Source organism: Notechis scutatus, chromosome 8 (genome assembly GCF_049901735.1).
Source record: "Notechis scutatus isolate UNSWTSFEM ecotype Mainland chromosome 8, rNotScu1.2, whole genome shotgun sequence".
Lineage (NCBI taxonomy): Eukaryota > Metazoa > Chordata > Lepidosauria > Squamata > Elapidae > Notechis > Notechis scutatus.
The window spans coordinates 1,542,454-1,566,670 of NC_142016.1; the positions used below are offsets into that span (position 1 = coordinate 1,542,454).

The window sequence follows — 24,217 nt, forward strand, 5'->3', positions numbered from 1 at the left end:
AAATATCATACTTCTATGGGAACAGTTATAAGCTTTCCATAATTAATTCCCCCCCCCCTTCACTTATATTTTATAAAATATTAACTAATTAAAATGTTCCTGTCCCTTCCTAATTCAATTCTCTCATTTATTTTATTTCATTTATTTTATTAACAAACATTTCACTAGATTACAGTAACGATTTTATCCCTCATTTTAATCATACATTGTTTCCAATTTTCTAAAATTATTTCTATTACTAATATAACAATACAATCTTATGTACCTTTACAGAATCCCTTTTTCAGTTAAATTTTCACCCATTATCTCTAAATAGGCCCTGTTTCTCTATATCTTGTTTCTGTCCTTTGTAACTTCTTTTCCTTTCCTTCTTACCTCTCTTCTTCTCTCTCCCTTTTTACCCCCTTGTCTCTCTACCTCTATTTCTCTCTTCTGTATTCCCCTCTTCTGTTGCTTTCCAATATTATACTTATTTTTCGAACTATTTTTCTTTTCTTTGGTTGTTTTTTTAAGTCTTAAATTCTCCATTCTCTTTCCCCCACTTTTCTTTTTCTTCCCCACATAAAATTACTTGTTCATTAAAGATGGCTTCTTCTTTGTCCCAGTCTTCTTGTTTTCAGACGTTTCTTGTTGTTTCTCATAGTTCCAAATCTCCATTTCTAAGAATTGAAAAACGAAGCCAAAAGAACCCCTCCTTTCTTGTGCATCTTCTTTGTACTTTTTAAATTCCATTTTCAATTCATCCAGAAGTAGTGCCATTATATAAATTTTTAAACAACCACTCAATTAATTTTAGTCATTAAAATGCAATAGCCAAGAATCCAAAGATCACCAAGTAATCCAAATTCACGAAAGCTGTTCCTTTTTGCTTTTTTTTTTTCTTCACTTTCTCTTCCTGGAGTTCTACTATTTAGTTGCCAAGTTTCAGTTAAAATGTATCTTTTAGAAGTCTTGTTGAAGTTTTACTGTAGATTCCTTTTAATTCCAGGCAGTCTCCTCCCTTTTTTCCAGATCCTGCCCTTTTATTCTTTTTCTCTCCTTTCCTGCTTATAAAAATTTTTAGTGTCCAGAAATCTTTATTATCCCTTTGACATTTTATTTTATTTTCAGTTTAATTGCCTGTTGATGTCAAAGCGGATTTCCCCCCCGATTTCTTATTTAAGTCTCTTAGTTGTCAGTATAGGGAAAGGGAGAGAAGAAAAAAAAGACAAACCTTTCCCTTTTCACTTCCCTTCACTGCTTCAGAATCTTCTTTGGGAACGATGTTATTTTTTTTTTAGTTTAAATTCCAGGGTACCTTAGTTGTTGCTTTTGCAATTTAACCCGGTCAGCCAAAACTTTCACTTCTTATCTTCCTCCTGCACATTCTTTTCCGGTCGAGTTCTTCTTTGAGGTGGCCATTTCTGACCACCGCTGCAACCGCCTTCGGGAAAGGGAGTAATGGCCAGCTGAGGAGGAGAGATGCGGCTCTCCTCAACCCTGCTGGCAGTCTCCCCCCTCTTCACCACCTCTATGGGGTGGCTTAGCCCCGAAACCAGCCGGCTCGGGGCGCTCCAGCGGCAAGCCCAGACCGAAACTGCGCACGATCGCAGATTTCTATCTGTCGCCGAAGAAGCTCAAACCGGAAGCTGTCTTCGGTCTGATCTAAGTATAGTATATAAAATCATACATTGCAATGACTTACCTGTCAATGAATACTTCAGCTTCAACCATAACAACACAAGAGCAAACAATAGATACAAACTCAAGGTTAACCGCACCAAACTTGATTGCAGGAAATATGACTTCAAGCAACAGAGTGGTCAATGTCTGGAATACTCTACCTGACTCTGTGGTTTCTTCCCCAAACCCCCAAAACTTTAACCTTAGACTGTCTACTGTTGACCTCACCCCTTTCCTAAGAGGTCTGTAGGGGGCGTGCATAAGCGCACCAACGTGCCTACCGTCCCTCTCCTATTGTTTATTTTTCATGTATTCATAACTATGTTTATCCTTATACCTATTATCTTGTAAGCGATTGACAAATCAAATCAAATAAATAAATAAATAAATAAATAAATAAAAATGAATGAATGAATGAATGAATAAAATGGAGACCTTACCTTCATGAGCAGAAACCTGCCAAAAGGATTGTACCCAGAAGCTAAGAAGGAAGGAATTCCTTTCTCTCTCTCCTCTCTCTCTCTCTCTCTCTCCCTCCCTCTCTCTCCCCCCCTCTCTCTCCCTCCCTCCCTCCCCCTCTCTCTCTCTCTGTGTGTAAACAGAAAAATAAACCTCCAGGGATGAAATGAAATTTTCAGGAAGGGAGTCATAGCAACTGAACTACATAGTTCCAACAAGAAATGGAAAGAAGAAAAATCACTTGGATCCTTTTGGCCACAGAGGGCTGAGCAGCATGTGTGGCTAATGAGAGAGGTGCACCTCCTTCGATCCTCTCTGTCCACTGTAGCAGCTTCTGGAAACCTTTGTTCTCCCTCTGGGGATTGGGGGTGGGTGAGGGGAGATTGGGAGACTGGGCTTTGCTGCATTTGAGTCACAGCAAATGGGCTGGAAGGGATATCCCAGCCCTTCTGGAGTTGCAAAAGGAAGGAAGGAAGGAAGGAAGTGTGTGTGTGTGTGTGTGTGAGAGAGAGTGAGAGAGAGAGAGAGAGAGAGAGGGAGAGAGGGGGGTTGCCTCCCATACCCAGGAACAGAGCTCTGTCCTTCATGTGGAGCCAGGAGACCAAGCAGTTCAATGGCCCAATTGCAGCTGATGTGCAAGAGATGTGCAAAATGATCCCAACTTGGAGATGCTAAAGGAGAAATTGAAAATAAAAGTCACTCCTATGCTGTTCCACGCTGTAGTTGCTTCAATAGACAATTATCTAATCTAGTGTGAAGGCTGGAGACCCGGAGAGAGTCTGTTCTAGTCCCGCCTTAGGCATGAAAGCCAGCTAGATGGCTTTGGGCCAGTCCTTCTCTGGGCTGTTGTTGTGGGGCAAAGAGGAGGAGGAAGGAGCATCAGGTAAGTTCACTGCCTTGAGTTACTTATAGAAATAATAAGGTAAGATAAAAACAAACAGACAAAGAGATAATCAGCAAATTACCAAAACAACAACAACAAAATTTTCAAGGGGCTGGAATTCTCATCAGGAAAGGTGGGGAAATTTGAAAAAAATTCCTTTCCAAAAAGGTGAGAAAGTGTATGTGATAGGAAGAAATATAATGGAAATGTAAATAATACATGATAGAAAGTGGAGAAAAACTTTTTCTTCTTTCATAGTTGAGAGAAGCTGAATGATGGGAGATTCATGACAGATTGTTTTAATTAGTTGCTTTTAAAATGCTGTTAAATTGCTTTTCTGTGCTTTTGTGGTGTGTGTAAGGATAATTTTAACAGACATTTATTCTTCGGGGAATAGGCAAAAAATAAATATTTTAAGAGAAAAGAGAAAAAGAAAAGAGGCAGCATTTTCACATGGCATCTAGCTAAATTTTATGCAGTTCACTGTCATCCAGCAGCCTGAAAAGAACATTAGCCAAACTTTATTTTTGATGCAAAAAGTCACGATGGCAAGAGAGAGCAGCCTCCCGTCTCTTGGAGAACATTGGCTAGGAGCACAGCGGACCATTGCAACTGTCTGTCCCCGATTGACAGCTGGTTGCCTCTCAGGAGGCTGGGCCTTTGGTGGGATCCAGCGGGGCTCACCCCATATTTTCCTGGTCTTCCAGGCAGACAGTCAGTAATACCAGCCATATATATACATGCTTAAGAGAAAGTGAGCTCTATCTGTTTTTTCTGTGCTGGTCAGAGATGGTATTTAAAGGTGATCTGGGTGTATCAAACTAGATAAAACTTTGGATTTTGGATTTTCCTATCCAGAGGGAGCTGTTTCTTGAATTGAGAGTGTTGGAAGAATTATCCTTCTGGGTTCCGTTCCAAGTGGGGAAAAAGACACTGGAAACATGGAGGCTGTTTGGAAAGATGGTTTAATGGTGGACAGGATCACATGGCTTGGAGCTCCAAAGAAGGAAGGTCACATACTTCAAGATGTTGCATGAAGGAAAAGAAGGGAGGACTGAGATGCTGAGCGTCCCTTATATACCCTCCGTTGGGCCCCACCTTAATGTTTCCTGTTCCTGTGCAAGAAATGTATCCCATTGGCTGTCAGACTCCCAGGGGGCGGGGTCTTAGCTAACTTTGTAGGCTTTGTCTGGACCACATGGCTTCACCTGAGTGCTGGCTGATGCAATCTTCCCAGGCCAGGTGGTGAGATGGGTAGAGGCCTTAGTTATGTAGAATACTCTGGCCTAGGGCTTAATGGCCCATTAGCAAAGGTGTGTGTGTGTGGGGGTGAGTTTCTGCCTCAGTTTCTTCTTTACTCTTTTTTAGGAGAAATATTCTCCCTTTTTAAATATTTCCTAGGATATTTTATTTTTCTAGGAGAGGGGTGGTCCTACAAGAACAAGCAGCAGCTGAAGTCCTGGTTCCTGTCTGTACGACGCTTCCTGGCCTCCTGCCCCCAAGATCTGACAGGCCCAGTAAGGAAACCCCCAGATTGCATGACAAATCCTCCAGCGGGTCCTTGCCCATCCCAGCCTCCTTTGCAGATGCAATCTGCTTCTCCCTGTGGCATGTGCCCAGCCGCTTGGCGCATTTGAGAAAGAAGCTCCTTACGAGAGGATGTGCTATTTTACTATAGCTTTGCTGTACTTTTCAAAGCCCTGCCATTTTCCCATATTGTCAGAAGCTCCATAGCCAGGCTAGCTTCATACAGAGGTGGCCACTGAGACAGTTGAATCTCTCTCTCTCTCTCTCTCTCACACACACACACACACATCCCATGGATCTGTTGGGCGGGAGGGATGGCAAGATTGAACTCATCAAGTCCTCAACATGTGGCCACTTGAGCCCGTCTTCTTCCCTGCCCTTCTGCCTTCTGCCCTTCTTCTGCCCCCTTCCCTTCTGCCCTTCACAGCTTCTTCTTCTCAGGCTGGTTGATGAGCCCAGCCTTGAATGCCTGTACAGATCCCTCCCAATGTCAGCCATTGCCCCCACCCTCCCCCTCCCGCTGCAAATTGGGAGAAACCTTGCAAGGGGCCGTGCTGCCCAGTGGACCGGCTCTTTCCCTTGGGAGGCTGGCGTCTATCATAGCGCCCAGCCCCTTCGGGTGGCTTGGTCCTCCAATGCCCGGGCCACCCATGTGCGCTGCTGCCCTTGGCGCCGGCACGGTCTCCCAAAGGGGGGTGCAGGGGGGCGCTCTTCAGCAGGGAGGGCGGGGGCAGAGTTCCCCTGCCCAGCCGGCCTCGCTCTCCTTCCGCCTCCAGGCAGCCAAGCCCCGGCGGAGCGTCTGCCGGGGGGGCTCCGGGCGCTGCCTTCCTTGGCGCCCGAGGGGCCCTCGCCAAGCGGGGCTGGGCAGCCAGGGCCCGCCCGAGAGGCTCCCTCCGCGCCCCCTTCCAAGCCTGCCGCTCTCCGGCTCAGCTTAGCCAGGGAGGGAGGGAGGGAGGGGCCGACTGAAGACTCCCCCTCCGCGCGCTCGGCGCGCACATCTCCACGCCAGGCGAGGGCGGTGTGACTCGGCCGGGGATGGTGGGAGGAAGTCGGGCTCGGCTTGGCGGGGAGGGCGGGGGGCGCCGCGTTGTGGCCAGACTTCGGGGCTCCCCCTCCCGCCCCTCGCTCCCCTGAATGGAGCCGCCTGACTGAGGGGGGGGAGCAGGAGGCACGTTTGCAGCTTGCACAGACCCAGCGCCGCCGCCGCCGCCGCCTGGCCGCCTCCCTAGTCTAGCTTTGCCCTGCCGGAGCCCAGCCGCCTCCCGCCGCTTCCGAGAAACTTTCCCCGGGCCCAGGGAGAAGCCCCCACCCGCACCCGCCGGGGCCCCTCCGAGCTGCTGCCACCCTTCCTCGCCGGGAGGAGCCGGGCAAGCGCGGCGGCGGCGGCGGCTCTCCGTGGTGCTGGAATGTCCGCGCGGCTTCTCGGCGGCTGGGCGGCCGGAGCGCGGGGCCGGCTGGCGTCGTTCTGATCGGCGGCGCCCCCGGGGCCCAGCAGGGCTCCCTCGGCTTCTCCCACCCCACGCGGGGCCTGGACCTCCGCGGCTGAAGGGCCCTCCTTTCCATGTGGCTGCCCCATGGACTCGCGCGGGAGGAGGATGGCGGATCTGCTCCTCTACATCAACGCAGCCCTCCTGGCTTATTTCAGCTGTGCCAGCCTGTCCTGGGCAGATGCAGGTAAGAGGGCAGGGCGCGGGGTCGGCAGCGGAGGGCAGGTTCCGTCCTTGGGGGCTTCATTGTCCTGGTGCCGCTCAGCGCTGGAACCTCTCTCGGCCAACGGCTTCGCTCACTGGGGCACCGTCCATCGGATAAGCGGAGTGGAGGAGACAAGCAACAAAGAAGTATTTGTGCGGAAACAGTTCCGGTAGTGGGATAGGACAGCACGTTTCACTTGTGGCACTCACTGCTGCATGTTTCTGGAACAATGAATGCTACTCTATTGGAAGGGTACGATTTAAAGGTGTTTTTGGGTGGGGGGAGGGGAGAAGAAGAAGCAGCAGCAGCAGCAAGGTGTGTAATATAGTTTCCGAAGACCTCCCATGAGTGCAGAGAGCCCGAGGAGACCTCACTGGCTGCTCATGGCTGTGAGATTTGGCCTCTGTCCTGGATTCTGTTTATTCGACGGGGCTCGAGGGAAAGGAGCCAGTCAGTGGCCCCTGGTGACTGTCCTTCCAGTCAGCCAAGTGATTCATGGAGAGATCATACGATGCCACTGCCTGTGAAGGCAATCAACTCTCTCGCCTCTCTCTCAGGAAGGAATTGCCACTCACTGGACCTTCCCTTGGCCCAGGCTGGTTCTTCTCAAGTTGTCAGAACCCGCCCACCCCCAGGTCTGAACAGGATTCCTAAGATATGGGGAGAGACACGGCAGGTATAACTGCTAACCGTGATTTCCTCAGAACCAAATAACTTTGGACAGCAGGGGGGTCAAACCAGAGCTAGTGAAGTAGGCAGCAGCAGCAGCTGGAGCCAAATCGTCCCCTGATCACATTAAATGCTTTTCCAAATTATTAGCAACACAGGTTTGTAGATGGAGAGCCAGGAAACCCCCTCTGTGTCCCCCCCTCTCTTTCAACAGTGTAGCTGTTCTCTATGGAGAGGGGTTATGAAACCAAACCTGTAGGTCTTCATGAAACAGGAGGAGCTCCAATTGTTTCAGGAAGTCCTGGATCGGTGGGAGATCAGAGATGAAGTCGAAGGAAGGAAGGAAGGAAGGAAGGAAGGAAGGAAGGAAGGAAGGAAGGAAGGAAGGAAGGAAGGAGTGGAGTGGAGTTTGGACTCCTACAACTGGGCACCCATTGCAAGGGCTGCTTCACAAGGTCACATTGGCCACGGAGTCAGTGAAGATACGTAAAATGATTGAGTATAATGCTTATTCAAAAATCTGTTACAAGGAGTGGTGGAATATGCCAAGAATATTTACAATACTGGAAGGTCAGACCTTATTATTCTAGCATTTTTATTGTTGATCTATTGCTATTTGTCAAGCTTTTTAAAAAGCCTCTCCAAAAAACATCCTTTAAAAAACCATGCACCCAGGGTCACAAATGATCAGGACCTCCGAAATCAGCCAGTAAATTACTCCTCACTTTAAAAGCAGATTGACTAGAAATGAAGTTTAACAGGCTGTGAACTTCCCAGAAAGAGTAATGAAAAGTTGGGGAAGAGATATGAGGGGGGGAAAAACAAGGGGAAAATCCAAGGAGGTCTGACTCATCAGCACAGCCAGGAAGAGGCTTTCATTTGAGACCCAGCGAAGCACTTGGCTCAGGCAGCAGATTCTGGAGTCATAGAGAGAAATTCGTTAACTGTTGAACTTAGTATACTACTAATTATAAAGATCTTTTGACAGTTATTGAAAAAATACCATATTTAATCTAGATTAGAAAACAAAGCTACAAAATTAATGGGTTGTAGCTACAATGAACCGATTACATTGGACTTTAAAAAAAAACGACGACTAAGTCCAGATCCAATGCATTGACACAATACCCTCAATCCTAAACCTGAAAAGCCCAATTCTTTTCTGCATATATCCTCCAAATAAACTGTATGAGGTCTCAGTGAGCTGACTTGCTTCATACAATAAGCTAATATAATGTTAGGCTTCCACAATGGAAGGTAGGTTGTGGTTTGATCTATTGAAAACCCCTTTTCGACTGGGCGGGAAGATGCAAAGTGTTTGGGGCCAGGCTGGCTGTGCAGGGTGGGAGACGTTCATCTCTGAGGTCAACTGGTTTCAAGCCAAGAAATTCCAACAATTTAGAACCTGGAAGGAAGCTTAGAAATAAGAAAGTCAGTGTGGTTTCAGAAGAGCGGTTTGTTGCATTGAAATGAAGAAAATGCTGGGAAACACCTTCCTTCCTTAACCTGCTTGCTCAATGATTCCCCACTAGCCAGATTCAACTCTTGAAAGGTATGGGCTGTATCCTGGTGGCCCTATCTCTCTTTCACTTAGATGTTGTTTTGCTTAAAGCCACGGCAAGATTGATTGTCTTCAAGCTGATGCTGCAGCTGTCATTTCGATTGCACGTAAAATGCTAATCCATCTGTTCTCCAGAGAGCCTCTTGTGACCATTCTAGGATCTAGCACAAGTGGAGAGCCTCCGGTTGGAGGAGGTTGGAGCCTTCCTTTTCAGTAGATTCAACCATGTCAAGCATGCCTATGTGTGGCAATAACAGGCAACCGTGCCAGGGATCAGGGCCAGAGGCAAACAATTGACCCTAGAGAGGCACCCAGAGAGCCTCCAAACCTGGCCAAAGAGTCCAAAAATATGAGTTGCTCTGGCACTGGCTGGAACTGGGATTCCAGGGCAAGTAAGGGATTTGTAGGACCAGCTTTGTGAGGGTGAGAGGAGAGAGATGAGCCTACCCGGTTCTCAAAAAAGCCCCAAAGGATCTGCTGCCTCTTTCCCAACACTGAGAAGCCTCTGGCTCTGCCTTCCCTCTTCTTGCAATTGGAACAAAGAATGCAAATCCCTTCCAACTCAGCTGCCTTACAGACCCTCCTAGTGTGACCCTGCAGGTTCCCTTCAGAGCAGGGCCATAAGCCATCCTGGCTATTTGTTGAACCTTTGCTCCATTTGCTCTGCAATTCGCTCCTCTCCAGCAGTTCAGATGCAAAATTCTCTCAGAGGCTCCTGGAGCTCTGAGCCAACGGGGTTCCTTGCAAATTGGGGAAATAGTGTTGAGACCAAACCCTGTTACTTCTGTTACTGCTGTGATTTCAGCCCCAGAAACAGCTTTCCAAAAAGGCTCTTCAGAAAAACACTGCTTTCCCCAAAGGCTGTTTAAACAGCTGGCGACTGACTCCTATTTCAAAAGAGTTTGTTTGTTTTAAAATTAGAATTGGATTAAATTCTGCTGAAGAGTTTTGCTACCTGCAGATCTCATTCATTCATATTTTTAGAAGTTTCTAGTCCATAGTCACACTGAAAATATCTGGATTGGGCTATGCTTTATAATGAAGTATTTTGGTTAAATGACATCACTGTACTATTTCTATATTATACTTCAGGTTGATTTATGCATTTTCAACTATTTGGTTTTTCCAAACATTTCCCAGAGGTTTCTCCCCCCAAATAATGGGATTTTGGTTTCTTCAGCATAAGTGGGAATGGTCACAAAGAGATTTTTATTTTGTATGGTTGCTGGGTTTTTTTAAATTATATTTTTATAGGAGAAGTATCTCCAAAGAGTTCTCTAGCAATGGAGATCAACACATTGGAGACAGAGAGCAAAAATCCAAAAAGGAGCCAGGCATACAAGCCCCCTATAGATAGTTGTGCCAATTAGAATATATTTGGAATTGAATACCAGATTGGCTTCCTTGTAATCCAATGAAATCAGGATAGTGAGGCAAGGAGGCTGGCACTCGAAAGACCATGGTCCCCTACATGGGGCAAAGACTGTGCTCTTGGATGTGCTCCTTCCTTTACTACAGGGGTGTCAAATTCATGGCCTGGCTGGCCCTGTCCACCCCCCCGGTTTAGCAAAGTGGGGGGGGGAAGACCCCAGGTATGTCACGTGAGTTAGACACCCCTGCTGCAGTCGATCTCCTCCTCCTCAGCTGTTCTGGTCTCTTGATATCCCCGGCAACAGGCTTGTGTTTTAAAGGTTCCTTGGACTTGGATAGTTTATGTTCCCAGGGAAAGGGAATTGGGAAAGGGGGAAAGGGCAGAGGGGCCACTGTACTTTCATTCACACAACGGTTGATAGGCCAGGAGGCCCTGGGAAGCTGCCCTGTCCGTGGGAAAGGTCTGGCTCTGTTTCTGGGGCCTGGCTGAGCCAATCGAGCCGAAGGGATCTTGGACTTTGCTGCCAGTCCTTCTCATGGTCCTTGTGAAAATGAAATAACCCCATCATTATAACTAGCAGGTGCTCCTCCTGCCGATTAGCCTTCAGAATTTGCGATCCAGAGGTCTTGGGCCGTCACACTGCTACAAAGAAACAAATAAATGTTTTATTGCTAACAGAGGCAATGTTTTCTAAGAAATTGCAGGCGTCCCTCCCTCTCCACCCACCCCCAACCTAAAGGTACCCCATGGCCACCTCTTTCCCTGCCGATTGTGCCCCCCCCAGTTCAATGAGGTGTTTTGCCTCTCCAGCCACAGCACATTTCTCTCCCTGGGCCAGACATCTGCTCCGCTTCTTCCTGTTTGCGTTAGGAGTCAACACACACACACACACACACAGCACCACCACCAAAATTAAAGATGCCTTTGCATGTCACACAACTGTCCTTGAGGATTCAGATGGTGAAACAAAGTGGGACTCCGGAAGTGGCAGCCTCTAGGAGACACTGTGGAAGATTTATGAAGGTGCCTTTAATATGGTTGTACATGCCAGCGCAAGGGGGGTAGAGGAAAGACATGGTGCACGCTCAGCTCACACACCAAAGGCGTTTCAAATCACCTGCCTGCTTCCTTTCCTGCTCCTTTTCTCCCCCCCCTCCCATTATCCTCAGTTCACCCTGGATGCAGAAGAAATCGGGAAGGAAGGAAAGAAGGAAGGAAGGAAGGAAGGAAGGAAGGAAGGAAGGACGGAAGGAAGGAAGGAAGGAAGGAAGGAAGGAAGGAAGGAAGGAAGGAAGGACCTCTGCTTTGCCCTGGCTTTTTCCCTCACGTTCCTGGCCCCGTTCCCCCATGGTTAGCCTTCCCCCTCTCCCCTTAGCCATCCTAGATGGGAGAGAGGGGACAGAAGTCCAGCCCCCTGGGGGCATCCTCTTGATCATGAGCCTTGTGGATTCAGCAGCCGAAGCCCAATGCCCGAAGCCCAATGCCCGGCAAGCATCCTCTCTGGGAAGCCTTCAGAAACTCTTCCAGCCATGGGCCAGGTCCTGCCTTCCTTCACCGCTTGAGACGGCTGTTTCAAAACGCTCTTGGGAGGCAAAAGAAAACAGCTTCCACTTGGAAAGGGCTGCAAGGGGCTCACCTGTCAGGAGTGAGAGTGGGAAGGTTGAAGGACAGCTAGTCTCCCCTTTCTTCCTCTCCAAGGCCTTTCCCTTCCCACCCCGTTCTGTAGTGAAGAGAAGGCAAAAACAGGGCAGTGTCACCTCCCGCAGTGTGGCAATTAAACCAAAGGGCTGAGACAGGGAATTTGAGGTACTGTTGCCGACCTACCTGCCCTGTTCTCACAGAATAATAGACTTGGAAGGGACCTTGGAGGTCTTCTAGTCCAACCCATTGCTCAAGCAGAAGACCCTATGCCATGTTAGACAAATGGCTGTCCAATACCTTCTTGAAAACCTCCAGTGATGGAGCAGCCACAACATTTGGAGACAAGCTGTTCCACTGATTAATTGTTCTAACTGTTCAAGAAATTTCTCCTTATTTTGTACTTACAGGTACAAAAACGATGGGGCCTCAATCACATGGTGATGGCTGCCATTTTTCCTTTTTTGCTGCTCCCCCTGGAAGCCTCAACTGCACCCTCAGCTTTCCCAAGAAATGGTAAAATGTCCCAAGAAAGGCCACCAAAGGGTTCGCCTGACCAACAGCCTTCCTTCCCCAGGCCTGAACTGAGAGAAGCTCAGAGAAGGTCCTTCTTTAGGGCAAGCTATAATTACCCCCCTTCCTTCGTGAAGAGGAGGGGGAGGTTGGAGAAGACCTCTTAAGGAAGGGAGGCACTATTGCCTCCTGGAACGAGGCCTTGAAGCCCTTCCAGACCCAGCCAATCCTTGCCCCACACAGAGAGCAGGAGGAGCCCCGACTGACTTCCCAGAAGGCTGACTCTGCTGAAGGCCTCCGGCCAACCTGGTCAGAGCAAAATGAGTCCCAGCTAACGCAGCAAGATAGAACACCTGTAACCATGTTAGACCTGCCTGTAAGGAATCAACTCTTTGGTGAATCTGTTGGCGAGGTATTATGCCAAATGTTCACAACAGCCAGGCAATGGTGAGACCGTTCTCACGCCACCAGTAAAAGAAACCAAGATTTAATCTGATACTTGCAAACAATGAAATACAAACGGAAGAGGGGCCATGTGGCCCATTATTTGGTGTGAGAAGGAAAAGGAAATTCAAGAGGCTTTGGTGTTGTTTCTCTAAATTGGGCTACTTCTTGAATTGCTGCAGTTGTGAAAACGCTTTTGTTTATGGCTTCCTCACCTTCCTCATAAATATTCCAAGCTCTGGAGTTTTCTTATGAGCTCATCTTCAGTGATTCCACTGCCACTCAATGGGGTGAAGCCTGACAGTGAAAGACCTTTTTGCTCATTCCCCCCTGCCCCCTCACCAAGGGAGTTTGGCTACTCTAAACAAAGCTGCCAGACGATGCAGGAAGAGAGGTGAATGTGGAGTGCTTGGCCTCTCTTGCTGCCACCCCCGTCTCAGAGTTTGGGTTGAGGTCACCTTTCATCTTCCATGCCAGATGTTGCTTCTGGATCTCAAGGAGTTGCCTTGGATTGGTGAAGAGAGAGGCACTACCCAGGAAGAAGCACCCCAAAACCAAGATGATCTCCTGTTGCCAGGATTAAGCAGGCAATTACTAGAACTCAATGCCCCGCCCCCCAAGGGTCCAGTGAATCCATACATCCTGGGTGGGCCATTTGTAGACACCCTGTAGAGCTCCTGGGTGGCTCTACATCTCATCTGGACTAGAAAATGTGCTACCAATGGAAAAGGGCTACAAGAGATGCCTCCCATACCCAGATCACCACACCGCTGCTTTGAAGGATAGATGAGCTCTGAGCTGTGAGCACTCGTATGTTGCCGGCAGCGACCACTCTTTCACAGGGGTCCCACAAGCAGGGCATGGGAACTGAAGTCACTCCGTTGGAAGACTGCCAGCTAGGCCAGAACTGTGCAAGGACTCTAAGCTAGGCCCCCTCTTGATCCCTCCTTCTAGCCTGCCTGGCGGTTTCCCAGCAGCACCCCAAAGAAAGGGCACACAAGATCCGTCCTGAGGTCAGGCAGCCACTCCAGCAGGCAGCCGGTTGTCAAGGATGCAAATGGAATGCCCACACTGTGTCCCTACAACTCAGCAGTCAGGCCCTCACACTCCCTCAGCTGGAGAGCAGCCCACACAGCCCACACTCTCCTCCTAAGCAAAGCAAAAGCACTTGGGAGGCTTTCCATCTCACATTCAGTCCCACAAATTTTAGCTGCCACGTCCTGAGAATAAATCCACTTGGAACCACCTGGCAGAAATCTTAAAGACTCTGGGGGGGGGGGGGACTTTGGTCTCCCAGGCTCCCCAGCAAAATGTGCAACAGTCTGAACTCTTAATATTCTGTCCTCCCCCCTCCTGACTACATCCCTGTCGATGCATCTCCCTGGACCTCCTGGGACCAACCAAGGCAGAAAGGGAGCCAGAAGCTAGTGGTCAAGTTATCAACACAGCTGCTGCTCCTGACAACAATAAGTAAAATAAAAAGTTGATACAGACTAGGTCTCTCACCTGCTGAACAAGGGAAAGGATTTGTTTTTGGAACTGATGGAATCTTGACACCTTTCTTGGCTCCAGAAACCAGTCTGTAGAGAAAGCGGGTTTAGGGTAGAGTAGTTCTTATACTCTCTTCTGGGATATACTGTTCACTTTGGGCATGCAGTATAGCAGTGTCTGGAGCTTGTAGAGTTCCTGCTAATGACTTTAAGCAACCTTCCTTCCTTCCTTCCTTCCTTCCTTCCTTCCTCCCTCCTCCCTCCCTCCCTCCCTCCCTCCCTCCCTTCCTCCTTCCTCCCTCCCTCCCTCCCTCCCTCCTTTCCTTCCTTCCTTCCTTCCTTCCTTCCTTCCTTCCTTCCCTTCCTTCCTTCCTTCTTCCTTCCTTCCTTCCTTCCTTCCTTCCTTCCTTCCTTCCTTCCTTCCTTCCTCAACTTAGTGTTCTCCCTGTCTGATGGACTTCAGCTCTCTTTAAATTGAACCGAAACTTATAGTCCTGCAGGGCAACACATTTGTAGACGCCAGGTTGTGGCACAAGGATACACTTTCCTTCTTCGATGGTTTCAGGAGTAAAAAGCGAGGGCAGTGGAAAAAGAAACTCTGCCCCCCCTCCCTTTCTCTGGGCACGTTTGGAAAAAGGCAGCCAGCTAATTAGGTCACTTTATTTGCCTGTTTGGAAAATGAAAGTAAAGGAGAGAAAGAACCTCCTTTTGGTAGAGAGAAGAAGGAAACGGGAAGTGTGTGTGTGTGTGTGGGGGTAATTGGGCAGTTGCTCCTCAGGCAATCAGCGGGGGTGGGGGGTGGGCAATCACTGCACTTGCAGGGGCTCCATTAGCAACTCTCTCCACCACCCACCGCCTCTAATTTCTATTGCCGCCTGCTCCAGGCAATTGCCCACATCATCTTTTAGACATTTTTAGAGCTTGGAAATACGATTTAGTTGGGCAACAATACCAGCCCCCCAAGGCTTCCGTGACCAGTCCTGGCCTTGTTCCCTGAGCCGCTATAGAGCTCTGAGGGAATGGAGTGCATTACTCAAAGGTTAATAAAAGGGGAGGGTGAATTGTGTGGGTTGTTTTTAAAAGTGCACCGAGATGCTCTGGAGTGGCATGACTCACATGGGACTCTGGGGTGTAGAAGACGAGGACTTTCAAACCGCAGGTCCCTTCCTCTCTCCTTTGGTCCCACTGCAGGGCATCTGGCTCAATGCTCAGCTGGAATTGGGGCCAAAGACTTGCCACATTTGGAAAGAGGCTCAGAAGAGGAGGAGCCTTCTCTACCTGGAGAGCCGGAGTCTTTACCAAAGTTGGGGCTTATGAGAGAGACCTGAATTCTTGGCTTGTTGACTCTCAGAGCTGAGCCGCGAAAGGGCCAGTCAAGGACTGTAGTGAAGGGCTTGACCAAGAAAGGGGAAACAGCAGGATTCCTAAATTATTAGACTGTTTGTAGAATGTAGAATACTTTATTGGCCAAGTGTGATTGGACACACAAGGAATTTGTCTTGGTGTAAATACTCTCAGTATACATAAAGAAAAGGTACATTCATTAAGAATCAAGAATCATAACGTACAACGCTTAATGATAGTCATAGGGTACAATCAACAATCAAATCATACTAGGAAACACTCAATATACTGTAAATCGTAAGGATACAAGCAACAAAGTTACAGTCCTACAATCACAAGTGGGAGGGGATGGGTGATAAGGAGTGATGAGAAGATTAACAGTAATAGTAGTGTACACTTTGTAAATAGTTGAACAGTGCTGAGGGAATTATTTGTTTAGCAGAGTGATGGCTTTCGGGGAAAAACTGTCCTTGTGTCTAGTTGTTCTGGTGTGCAGGGTTCTATAGCGTCGTTTTGAGGGAAGGAGTTGAAACAGTTGATGTCCGGGTTGTGAAAATAAAATAATCCCAACACTATTAAACTGTTATTGAATATTTGGATAGAAAGGGAACTTGTCACATTTGCAGATGACACAAAGCTGGGGTGGGCGTGGGAATAATTAACACCCCAGAAGATAGACCTAAGATGCAGAAGGGTCTTGACAGATCGGAACACCGGCCTCTATCCAACCAGATGCAATTCAGTGGCAAGAAGAGAAGGGTTTGGGGGAGCCATGGTGGCACAGTGGTTAGGATGCAGCATTGCAGGCTGACTCTGCTGACTGCCAGCAATTTGATCCTGACTGGCTCAAGGTTGACTCAGCCTTCCATCCTTCTGAGGTCAGTAGAATGAGGAGCCAGACTGTTGGGGGGCAAGATGCTCTCTGTCAACTGCTTAGAGAGGGCTGTAAAGCACTGTGAAGCAGTATATAAGTCTAAGTGCTATTGGTATTTACACTTAGGCAAGAAAAACTAAATCCACCAGAATAGGAGATACCTGGACTCAGCGGCAGTAAGCAGCAGATCCCCGTGAGAGGGATCAAGGAGTCCTAATGGACAACCACCTAAATATGAGCCAGCAACGTTCTGCAGCTGCCAAAAAAGCCAGTGTAGTCTTAGCCACTGCATCAACCGAGGGACAGCATCAAGGCAACCTGAGAAGTGATAGTACCATTTTACAGCATGCTGGCAAGCCCACACTTGGAATACGCTATCCAATTCTGGTCACCTTGGTACAAAAAGGATGGTGAGACCCTGGAACGTGTGCAGAGAAGAAAAACAAAGATGATAAAGACTCTGGAGACTAAATGATATGACAGTGGAGAGAATCGGATATGTGTAGCCTTTTAAAAAGAAGGACTGGGGTGACATGATAGCAGTCTTCCAATAGTTGAGGGGCTCCTACAAAGATGAAGGGGTCAACCTACTTTCCAAAGCCCCCGAAGGCAAGACAAGAAGCAGCTGATGGAAACTAATCCAGGAGAGAACTAATCCAGGAGGAATTCCCCAACAGTCATCACTGGAAAATGTTAAGAAGAGACTGGCCACTGCTTGTCTGGAATGGTTATGGGGTCCCCTTCCTGGGCTGAGGGTTGGACTAGAAGATGTCCACCTCTGCAATACTGTTACTGTTACTGTTTTATTAATCATTAAGGCATGAAAGGCAGCTGGGCAACTCTGGGCCAATCACCAGGAGACAATGAGTTCTACTCCCACCTTAGCCATGAAAGCTGGCTGGTGACTTTGAGCCAATCACGAAGAGTGGTGAGTTCTAGTCCTGCCTTAAAGCTGGCTGGGTGACTCTCAGCCGAACCCACCTCACAGGGTTGTTGCAGGAAAAATAGAAGGAAGGGGGATGAAGTATCTGGCAGTTTAAATTAAAATGATAAAGGCAGGTTATAAATAAGTAAGTAAAATATGCACTATCTTGTAGTTAGTTTTCTGTCTTATTTATTTTCTACTTACATTCCTGGGCTCCGTGGCAGAAAGCATGTAAGTTCCCATCACGGGGATTTTCTTTGAGAACCTGCATTCAGCTCTTACACAATTGGGGGGGGGGGGAATTCTCCTGTCTTTCCTGCTTGGGTCTTTTGCAAATACATTTCCTGCTCTCTTCTTTGGTTAGAACAAGGTATTTTGGTCCTTTCGTTTCCCAGAAAGATCCGTACCTGAGATTTTCTCTTGCGGGTTTTGCAAAATGGGGCAACCACTTCAGGCAGGCAACAAATGGTTGGTTAGAAGATCTTGGACTGGTTGAGGGGTGGCATCAAAGATGGCGATACCCCTGGGCAAGCTATACTTTAATGTTGGATGCAGCCTTTGGGCACGCAAGCACAAGAATTGAACCCTATTGATGATGAGCATTTCACGAATATTCATGGCCAGGAGGAGAAGCATTTTCTGGGGTAGCTTGTGCCTTAAACATCCCAATATGACACCTTTGAGTGCTATGAAGCTGGACTGGGCAAGAGATCAAGAACGATGTAGTGGGCTGGGGTAACATGAGACCAGTTTTCAGTCCTTGCAACATGACCTGAGTTTTGCTAGAGCTTCTGTGTAAATGAACCTAGAGAGAAATATCTCTTCCTGAACAGATTTTTCAGATCTTCTGCAATTGGTTTACATCTAGATGGTGTTTTTTTAAAAAAGAAATAAAAGCATCCTCTTTTGGGCAGAAATATGGATGATAGATCGGCAGACAGATGTCTGAAAAACAATCCATCTCTCTCTCTCTCTCTCTCTCTCTCTCTCATATCAAGGCATTTGAATTTCAGCTAAATGAATGGCTTTTGCCAATCAATATGTCTTACAGGAACAACCTGATTCCTTGATTAAGGCAAGACATACAATTTGATGAAAGCTCACTAACATGGCTGGAATGAGGGTCAATGAAAGGGATCGAGTGTCGTGTCGTCTGTTATGCATCCAGAACTGGAATCCTGCTGGGGAAACGTTGCAAGTAGCCACACTAAGCAAGCAAAGAGGCTCCCAGTTATTTGCCCTGTTTTCTGCTATGCCAACTGGGTCCATTCTGGGAAGGGTCTCTTGGTGAACCAACAATGCCTTTTCCTGCCACCTGGTCATGGTCTCCATTTCCACAAGGGATGGTGTTTCATCTCCCTCACTCTCTTCAAGAGCAAAAGGACGCTCAGAGTTGGCTCTCTTCTCCTGGGACTCTCAGTGGCCCTTCACCAAGGTGTGCAGGTGAGGTGGCCCCAGAAAGGTTTGGCTCCCATTCTGGGAACTGTTCCCAGGTTCCCTCTTGTTCACTGGGAATGCCGCCCCTTTCGAGAGCTGCCTTTGGGGACACACCATTTCTTGCAGGGGTGAGAGAGGCAAGATGCAAAGCTGGCAAATCCAGACCTTGGCCATTATTTGGGGGCACAAAATGCAAGAAGCCCCCAGAATGATAAGCAGAGGCACCTCACTAGGGGAAGAGGGGCGTGGTCCCTAATGGAAGCAGGAGGAGAGGGGGAGGGGAGGCTGCGAAAACCAGGAGGAGGAGGAGGAGCAACTCAGAGAAGGAAGTTGAGGAGGGGTGTGCAATCCTCTGGCCTTGAACCCAGCAAGACCAAGCTGGGTGGAGGGTTGATTCCCCTCCCCCTTTGGGTCCTAAGAAAATGAAGAGCCATGTAAAGCATAAGGAAAAAACAGACCTAATAAATCTCCCCCTCCCTCCCTCCCTCTTTCTCTCACTCACTCACTCACTCACTCACACACACACACAGAGGCACCAAAAACACAGGCAGAGAACTGGCGGCTGTCTCGAAGAGTCCTCCCCCCCCCCACAAAACCTAAGAGTCCTTCAGGTTTCACCTGTTAAGGTTGCCTGGCGGGAGATCAGCAATCGACCAGAGAGGTAGGGTGGTTGTCTGTCTGTCTCTCGCTCTTTAAGCCAGGAATTTTAAAGGCGGCGAGGGGACTCCGATTGAGGGAGCGCAAAGAAAGTAGCGGAGGGCGGGGGAGAAGTCGCCTCCCGCTCTAGAGAAGGGGAAGGGGCTCCCGCCGCGCCGGAGGAGGAAGGGCCGCGAGGATCCCCCTCCCACGCGCTCTCTTCCGCCCCGGCCTCTTCCCGTGCCAAGCCCTGAGAGCCACAGCTCTCTTCCCGGCGACCCTCAACCTGGCCAATGTGAGGCTGGGCGGACTTCCAACTCCCGGAATCTCTTTCTAACTCGAAGCCCTCCGGGGTCGGGCGAGGGAGCCCGGGATCTCCCCTTGGGGGGAGTCAGTCAGCGGCCCCAGTTTGCAGCGTTAAAGGGTTGAAGGTGGGGAGCGGGGAGCTGCGCTGGTTGTGAATGGAGCCCAAGGATGCTTACAACCCAGAGATCTCCAAACTTAGCCGCTTTAAGGCGGAAGTCCGCCCGTCTTCAAGTTGCCAAGTTTGGGGACCCTTTGAACAGGGAGAGGTAAAATCATGAGCTCTGAGCCGCACCATATTAGCCAGGCTCTTTTCCTCAGTCTAGGAAAGATCTCCAAGAACGTGATTCGCACTCCCAAGAGACGGCTGGCAACTCTCAAGGGTTCCTACATATAAAAACAAAGAAATAAGATTTCTCTTGAGTCAATAGCAGCTTCCCAGATCTCTCTGTGCCCCTGCTGAGAATGGCATGAATGGAAGGAGGGAACTCCTATGGCAACTCTAGGCAGTTCCTTGACTTGCAACCACAGCTGGGCCCCCAGAATTTCCGTTGCTAAGCAAGGCAGCTGTTAAGTGGATCGTGCCTGATTTTACCACCTTTTTTGCCAGGTTTGTTAAGGGAACCACTGCAGTTGTTAAGTGAATAATGTGGTTATTAAGTGAACAGGGCTTCACTTATTGACAGAAGCAGGTCAGAAATGGCCATTGCATGACCCTGCGGCCATGGTAAATCCATGCCTGTTGCCAAGAGCCCAAATTTTGATCACGTGATGATGGGGATGCTGTGATGGTGTCAGGTGAGGCTCCATTCAAAACCCAAGAAAGAGACCCTTAGACTCCATTGTTATAGAGAAAAGGACTTTTACTGGAAATCGAGTGGTAGCATCAAAAAAATTCAAGATCTGAGGCATTAGGCGCGAAAATCACATGTACAAAGTTATGACAAAGTTCCCACCCACCATAGTTCAAACTGGCCATCCAATCTGAGATGCGTATAATGTCATGTGGGGCATCTTCAGGTGAGGATTCAGACATCTGGCCGTTGACCTTGGCCTGGATAGATAAGATGATGTGGCTGCACAGTAAGCAAGAAAGCATAAACGATAAAATTGTCCCAAGTGTTACAGTTCACCATTTCAAGCCTCCAGCATTCTTGCCCTCCCCACAAAGCCCAATTAATCCTCCCTCCCCCCCCATTACTATGGCAGCAGGAAAGACAAGCAGAAGAAAGTTTCTTGAAGGCTGGCAGATGGCCATAAGTGTGAGGACTGGTTGTAAGTCACATTTTTAGTGCGTTGTAGCTCCTGAAAGGTTGCTAAATGAATGATTGTAAGTCGAGGACCTATAAGGTTTCAAAAATCTGAACTGTTCCGATGAATGCAAATGTCAGAAGTCTTAGTACTGTTTTCAAGGGCAACTCCCCTCCCCTCCTGACGTTGCCTCCAAAGGCAGATTCATGAAGCTCAGGACCACAATTGTGATCCAAGGTGTAACCACCACAGTCAGAAGATTTGTCCCTGTCTGAAGGCTGTTGCAATCCCATGTCCAATGGTGGTCACCTCAGATCACCTAGCCAGACATTCAGGAGAAGATGTGTGTTAAATCCTTTTAGTTCTGAAGCAGAATTGAGAAAATTGTCCTTGGAGAGGAACCCCGGAGCGGATCCCCACTCGGGGCGAGGATCCCTGGGAAGGCTCTCCAGGTAGAGGGCTGCCCCTCCTCGGTCTGAAGGCCCACCGTTTCTTTGGGGAGTTGGTCCCCCTGTCCAGCTGCTCTCCCGCCTAAGGAGGGTTTTCTAACGTACAGCTAGCAAGTCATGAGAAAAGTCCCATGCTTTCCTACCCTGTTTCTCCAACAATATGGCCTCCCCCAAGAGGAAGTCCCAGCATGTTTTATAGGCATGAAATGAAATTAAGCCCCTCCCCCCAAATTAAGGCCTATATTACAACATGCGAAATGGGGGGGAATGGTGGGGGGGGCTTGCCGTTAGGAAGTACTTTTGTTGCACACCCAGATATGGTGCTGCCTGCGTTGACCCCGATACGAAGTGCCCCACCAACGCCGAGGTCAACATCCAAGCCGACAATGCCTGCCTGAAGATGCAAGGGGGGGGGGAATTAAGTCACCCCCAAAAAGACGGCCTAGCCATTTTTTCAGGGCTCAAAAAAAAAAATAAGACCCGGCCTTATTATATGAGAAACACGGTACTTTTCAGAATTTCTCCCCTCTGCCCCCTCCAATAAATATCCATTCTTATGATATTTTCCTTGCGTAGAACAGAATAATAGAGTTGGAAGGGACCTTGGAGGTCTTCCAGTCCACCCCCTGCACAAGCTGGAGACTCCATACCATTCCAGGCAAGTGGCTGTCCAGGCTCTTCTTAAAAGCCTCCTGTGATGGGTCACCCATGACTTCTGGAGGGAAGCTGGACCAGTGGTTGATTGTTCTCCCTGTCAAGAAATTTATCCTTAGTTCTAGGTTGCACCACTCCTTGGATTAGTTGCCAGACGTTGCTTTGTGTCCTGGAAACTTCAAAAATAGGTTGGTAAATAGATTGGCCGCTGTTCTTCATGGTAGCCTCTCAAATATTGGAAGACTGCTATCATTTCACCCCTAATCCTTCTTTTCACGACTAGACTTAGACATAGCCAGTTCCTGCAACCGTCTTCATATGTTTTAGCTTCCGGTCCTTAATCATTTTTGTTGCTCTTCTCGGTCAAGATCCTTCTGTATCTTGAATCGATCTTCTGGAATGTTGGCTACTCCTGACAGCTTGGGGTCATCTGCAAATTGGATGAGTTAATCTTTTATTCGCTTATCTAAATTGTTTATGAATCTGACTTTCTTCCTGTTACTTAAATCTATTAGGCCAGATCTGGCTCTCAGAGACAATAGAGGACAAGCCAGGGACAAAAAAAATCAAATTTAGATTCACAGCTGGTTTTCTGGCTGAGTTCAATTATGAATGTTGACACAAATGAGAATGGGGTCTGGGGACGCCCTTTAGGAGGAAGCTGCCCTGAAGGCCGTGTGGTTTACTAAGGCTTCCTCCCTCCCTCCCCCCCCTTGTTTTGCCTTGAGTAGAGACTCCGCAGAGGGTGCGCTCTTCCTGACAGGCACCAAGGGCTCTCAGAATGTAGCTTCATTCCTGAGGAAATGGACAGGGTCCTAGGGAACATAGGTGCTGATGGAATAGGGATTCAGCCACCAGGAAGAGCTTTGGGTTGGCGAAGGTGAGGGAAGCCACGGATTATCTGGAGCCAGGGATGCCCTGGCTTACTCTAAATACCAGGGAAGATATTAGCTTCCAAGTCGCAAGTGGCTTTTCTTTAAGCCATCTTAGTGATCATCCTGGCTTCCTACGCAGCAGCAGCTGCAAAAATAATAATAATAGCATCAATGGGTGAACATCGCCATGGTGAATTGCTTCTCCAGTGACCGTAACAGGTGATCCTCAGCTTACAACCACAATTAGACTAGCATTTCTGTTGCTAAGCAAAGTGAGTTGCAACAATATCACTTTCTGCAACGCAAATAGTTGCAAGCCTATTTTGCCATGGTTGTTAAGCACATCACTGCAGTTTTTAAGTGAATCCCATGGTCGCTAAGCGGATCTGGCTTCCCCCATTAACTTGCTTGTCAGAAGCCTGCTGGAGAGGTTGCAAGTGGTGACCCCATGCAACCCCGGGGACTTTGCAGCTGCCATCCATTGATGTCGGTGGGGAAGCTGCAAAGGTTGCAAATGGAAGGAGCAACAACCCTAGTAACGTTTTCCGTGTGGCTGTAACTGGAAATGGTTGCTAAAAGAATGGACGTAAGTTGGAGGATGACCTGTACCCTAGCCTCACCCTGCCTCCTTGCAGACAGCCCCTCCGCCCCCGTCAACGTCACCGTGAAGCTCCTGAAGGCCAACTCAGCGGTGGTGACCTGGGACGTCTTGGAAGAAGAAGTGGTCATTGGATTTGCTATTTCGCAGCAGGTAAGCCTCCTGGTCCCCTCTTCGTTCTCGGGTCCCCGGGATGAATTCAGAGCTCCCCTCAACTGTCTTCAGCAGCCCCCACAAGAGAATGGCGGTAAAGGAGGCTATCTCAAGGAACCCCAGGTTTCTGAGGGCAGAAGTACCGTTTGTTATGGTTCATGCTAGTTCAGAAGGCCATGTTGATTTTTAGGTTTTTATCAGTATCAAAGGAAGTTTTTTTTTTCTTTTCTTTTTGTCTGCACTCCTGAATTTTGCTTTTTCCTTACCCTTCTATCTTTCTCTTTTATTCTCATTTCTTTGCTTTTTTTTGTATTTTATACTTTGGAAATTGAATAAAGTTTTTCAGAAAGAAAACAGAAAGGCAGATTTCTAATTTTTTACCTGACATCTTGAACTAGAACTGGGTTGAGGCCGTTCTTTCTTGGGCCTGAAGAGCAATACATGGACATCTGGGAGATTCTTGGTGCTCTCTGAGATTGGTCATTTTCTGGCAGATGTATATACAAACATATACAGACATATACAGATTAACAGCGTTGGAAGGGACCTTGTAGGTCATCTAGTCCAACCCCCCACCCAAGCAGACTCTACACCATTTTTGACAGTCCAATCTCTTCTTGAAAGTCTCAAGTGATGAAGCTCCCACAACTTCCGAAGGCAACTTCTGTTCCATTGGTTCTGTTCCACTGGCTCTCACTGTCAGACAGTTTCTCCTTATTTCTAAGTTGAATCTCTCCTTGTCCAGTTTCCATCCATTATTCCTTGTCTGGCCTACAGGCACTTTAGAAAATAGATTGACACCCCCCGC

General features: G+C 48.2%; 1 protein-coding gene across 1 annotated transcript in view; it reads left to right on the forward strand.

Annotated features, from left to right (window-relative positions):
• Nucleotides 1–5,563: 5,563 nt before the first annotated feature.
• Nucleotides 5,564–24,217, forward strand: part of FNDC5 (fibronectin type III domain containing 5) — a 40,502-nt gene continuing 21,848 nt past the window's right edge. The window contains exons 1-2 of the mRNA XM_087970265.1: nt 5,564–6,205; nt 23,294–23,409. Coding sequence (XP_087826391.1) covers nt 6,106–6,205; nt 23,294–23,409 — 216 coding nt within the window. The 5' untranslated portion in view covers nt 5,564–6,105. The remainder of the gene's footprint in view (nt 6,206–23,293; nt 23,410–24,217) is intronic.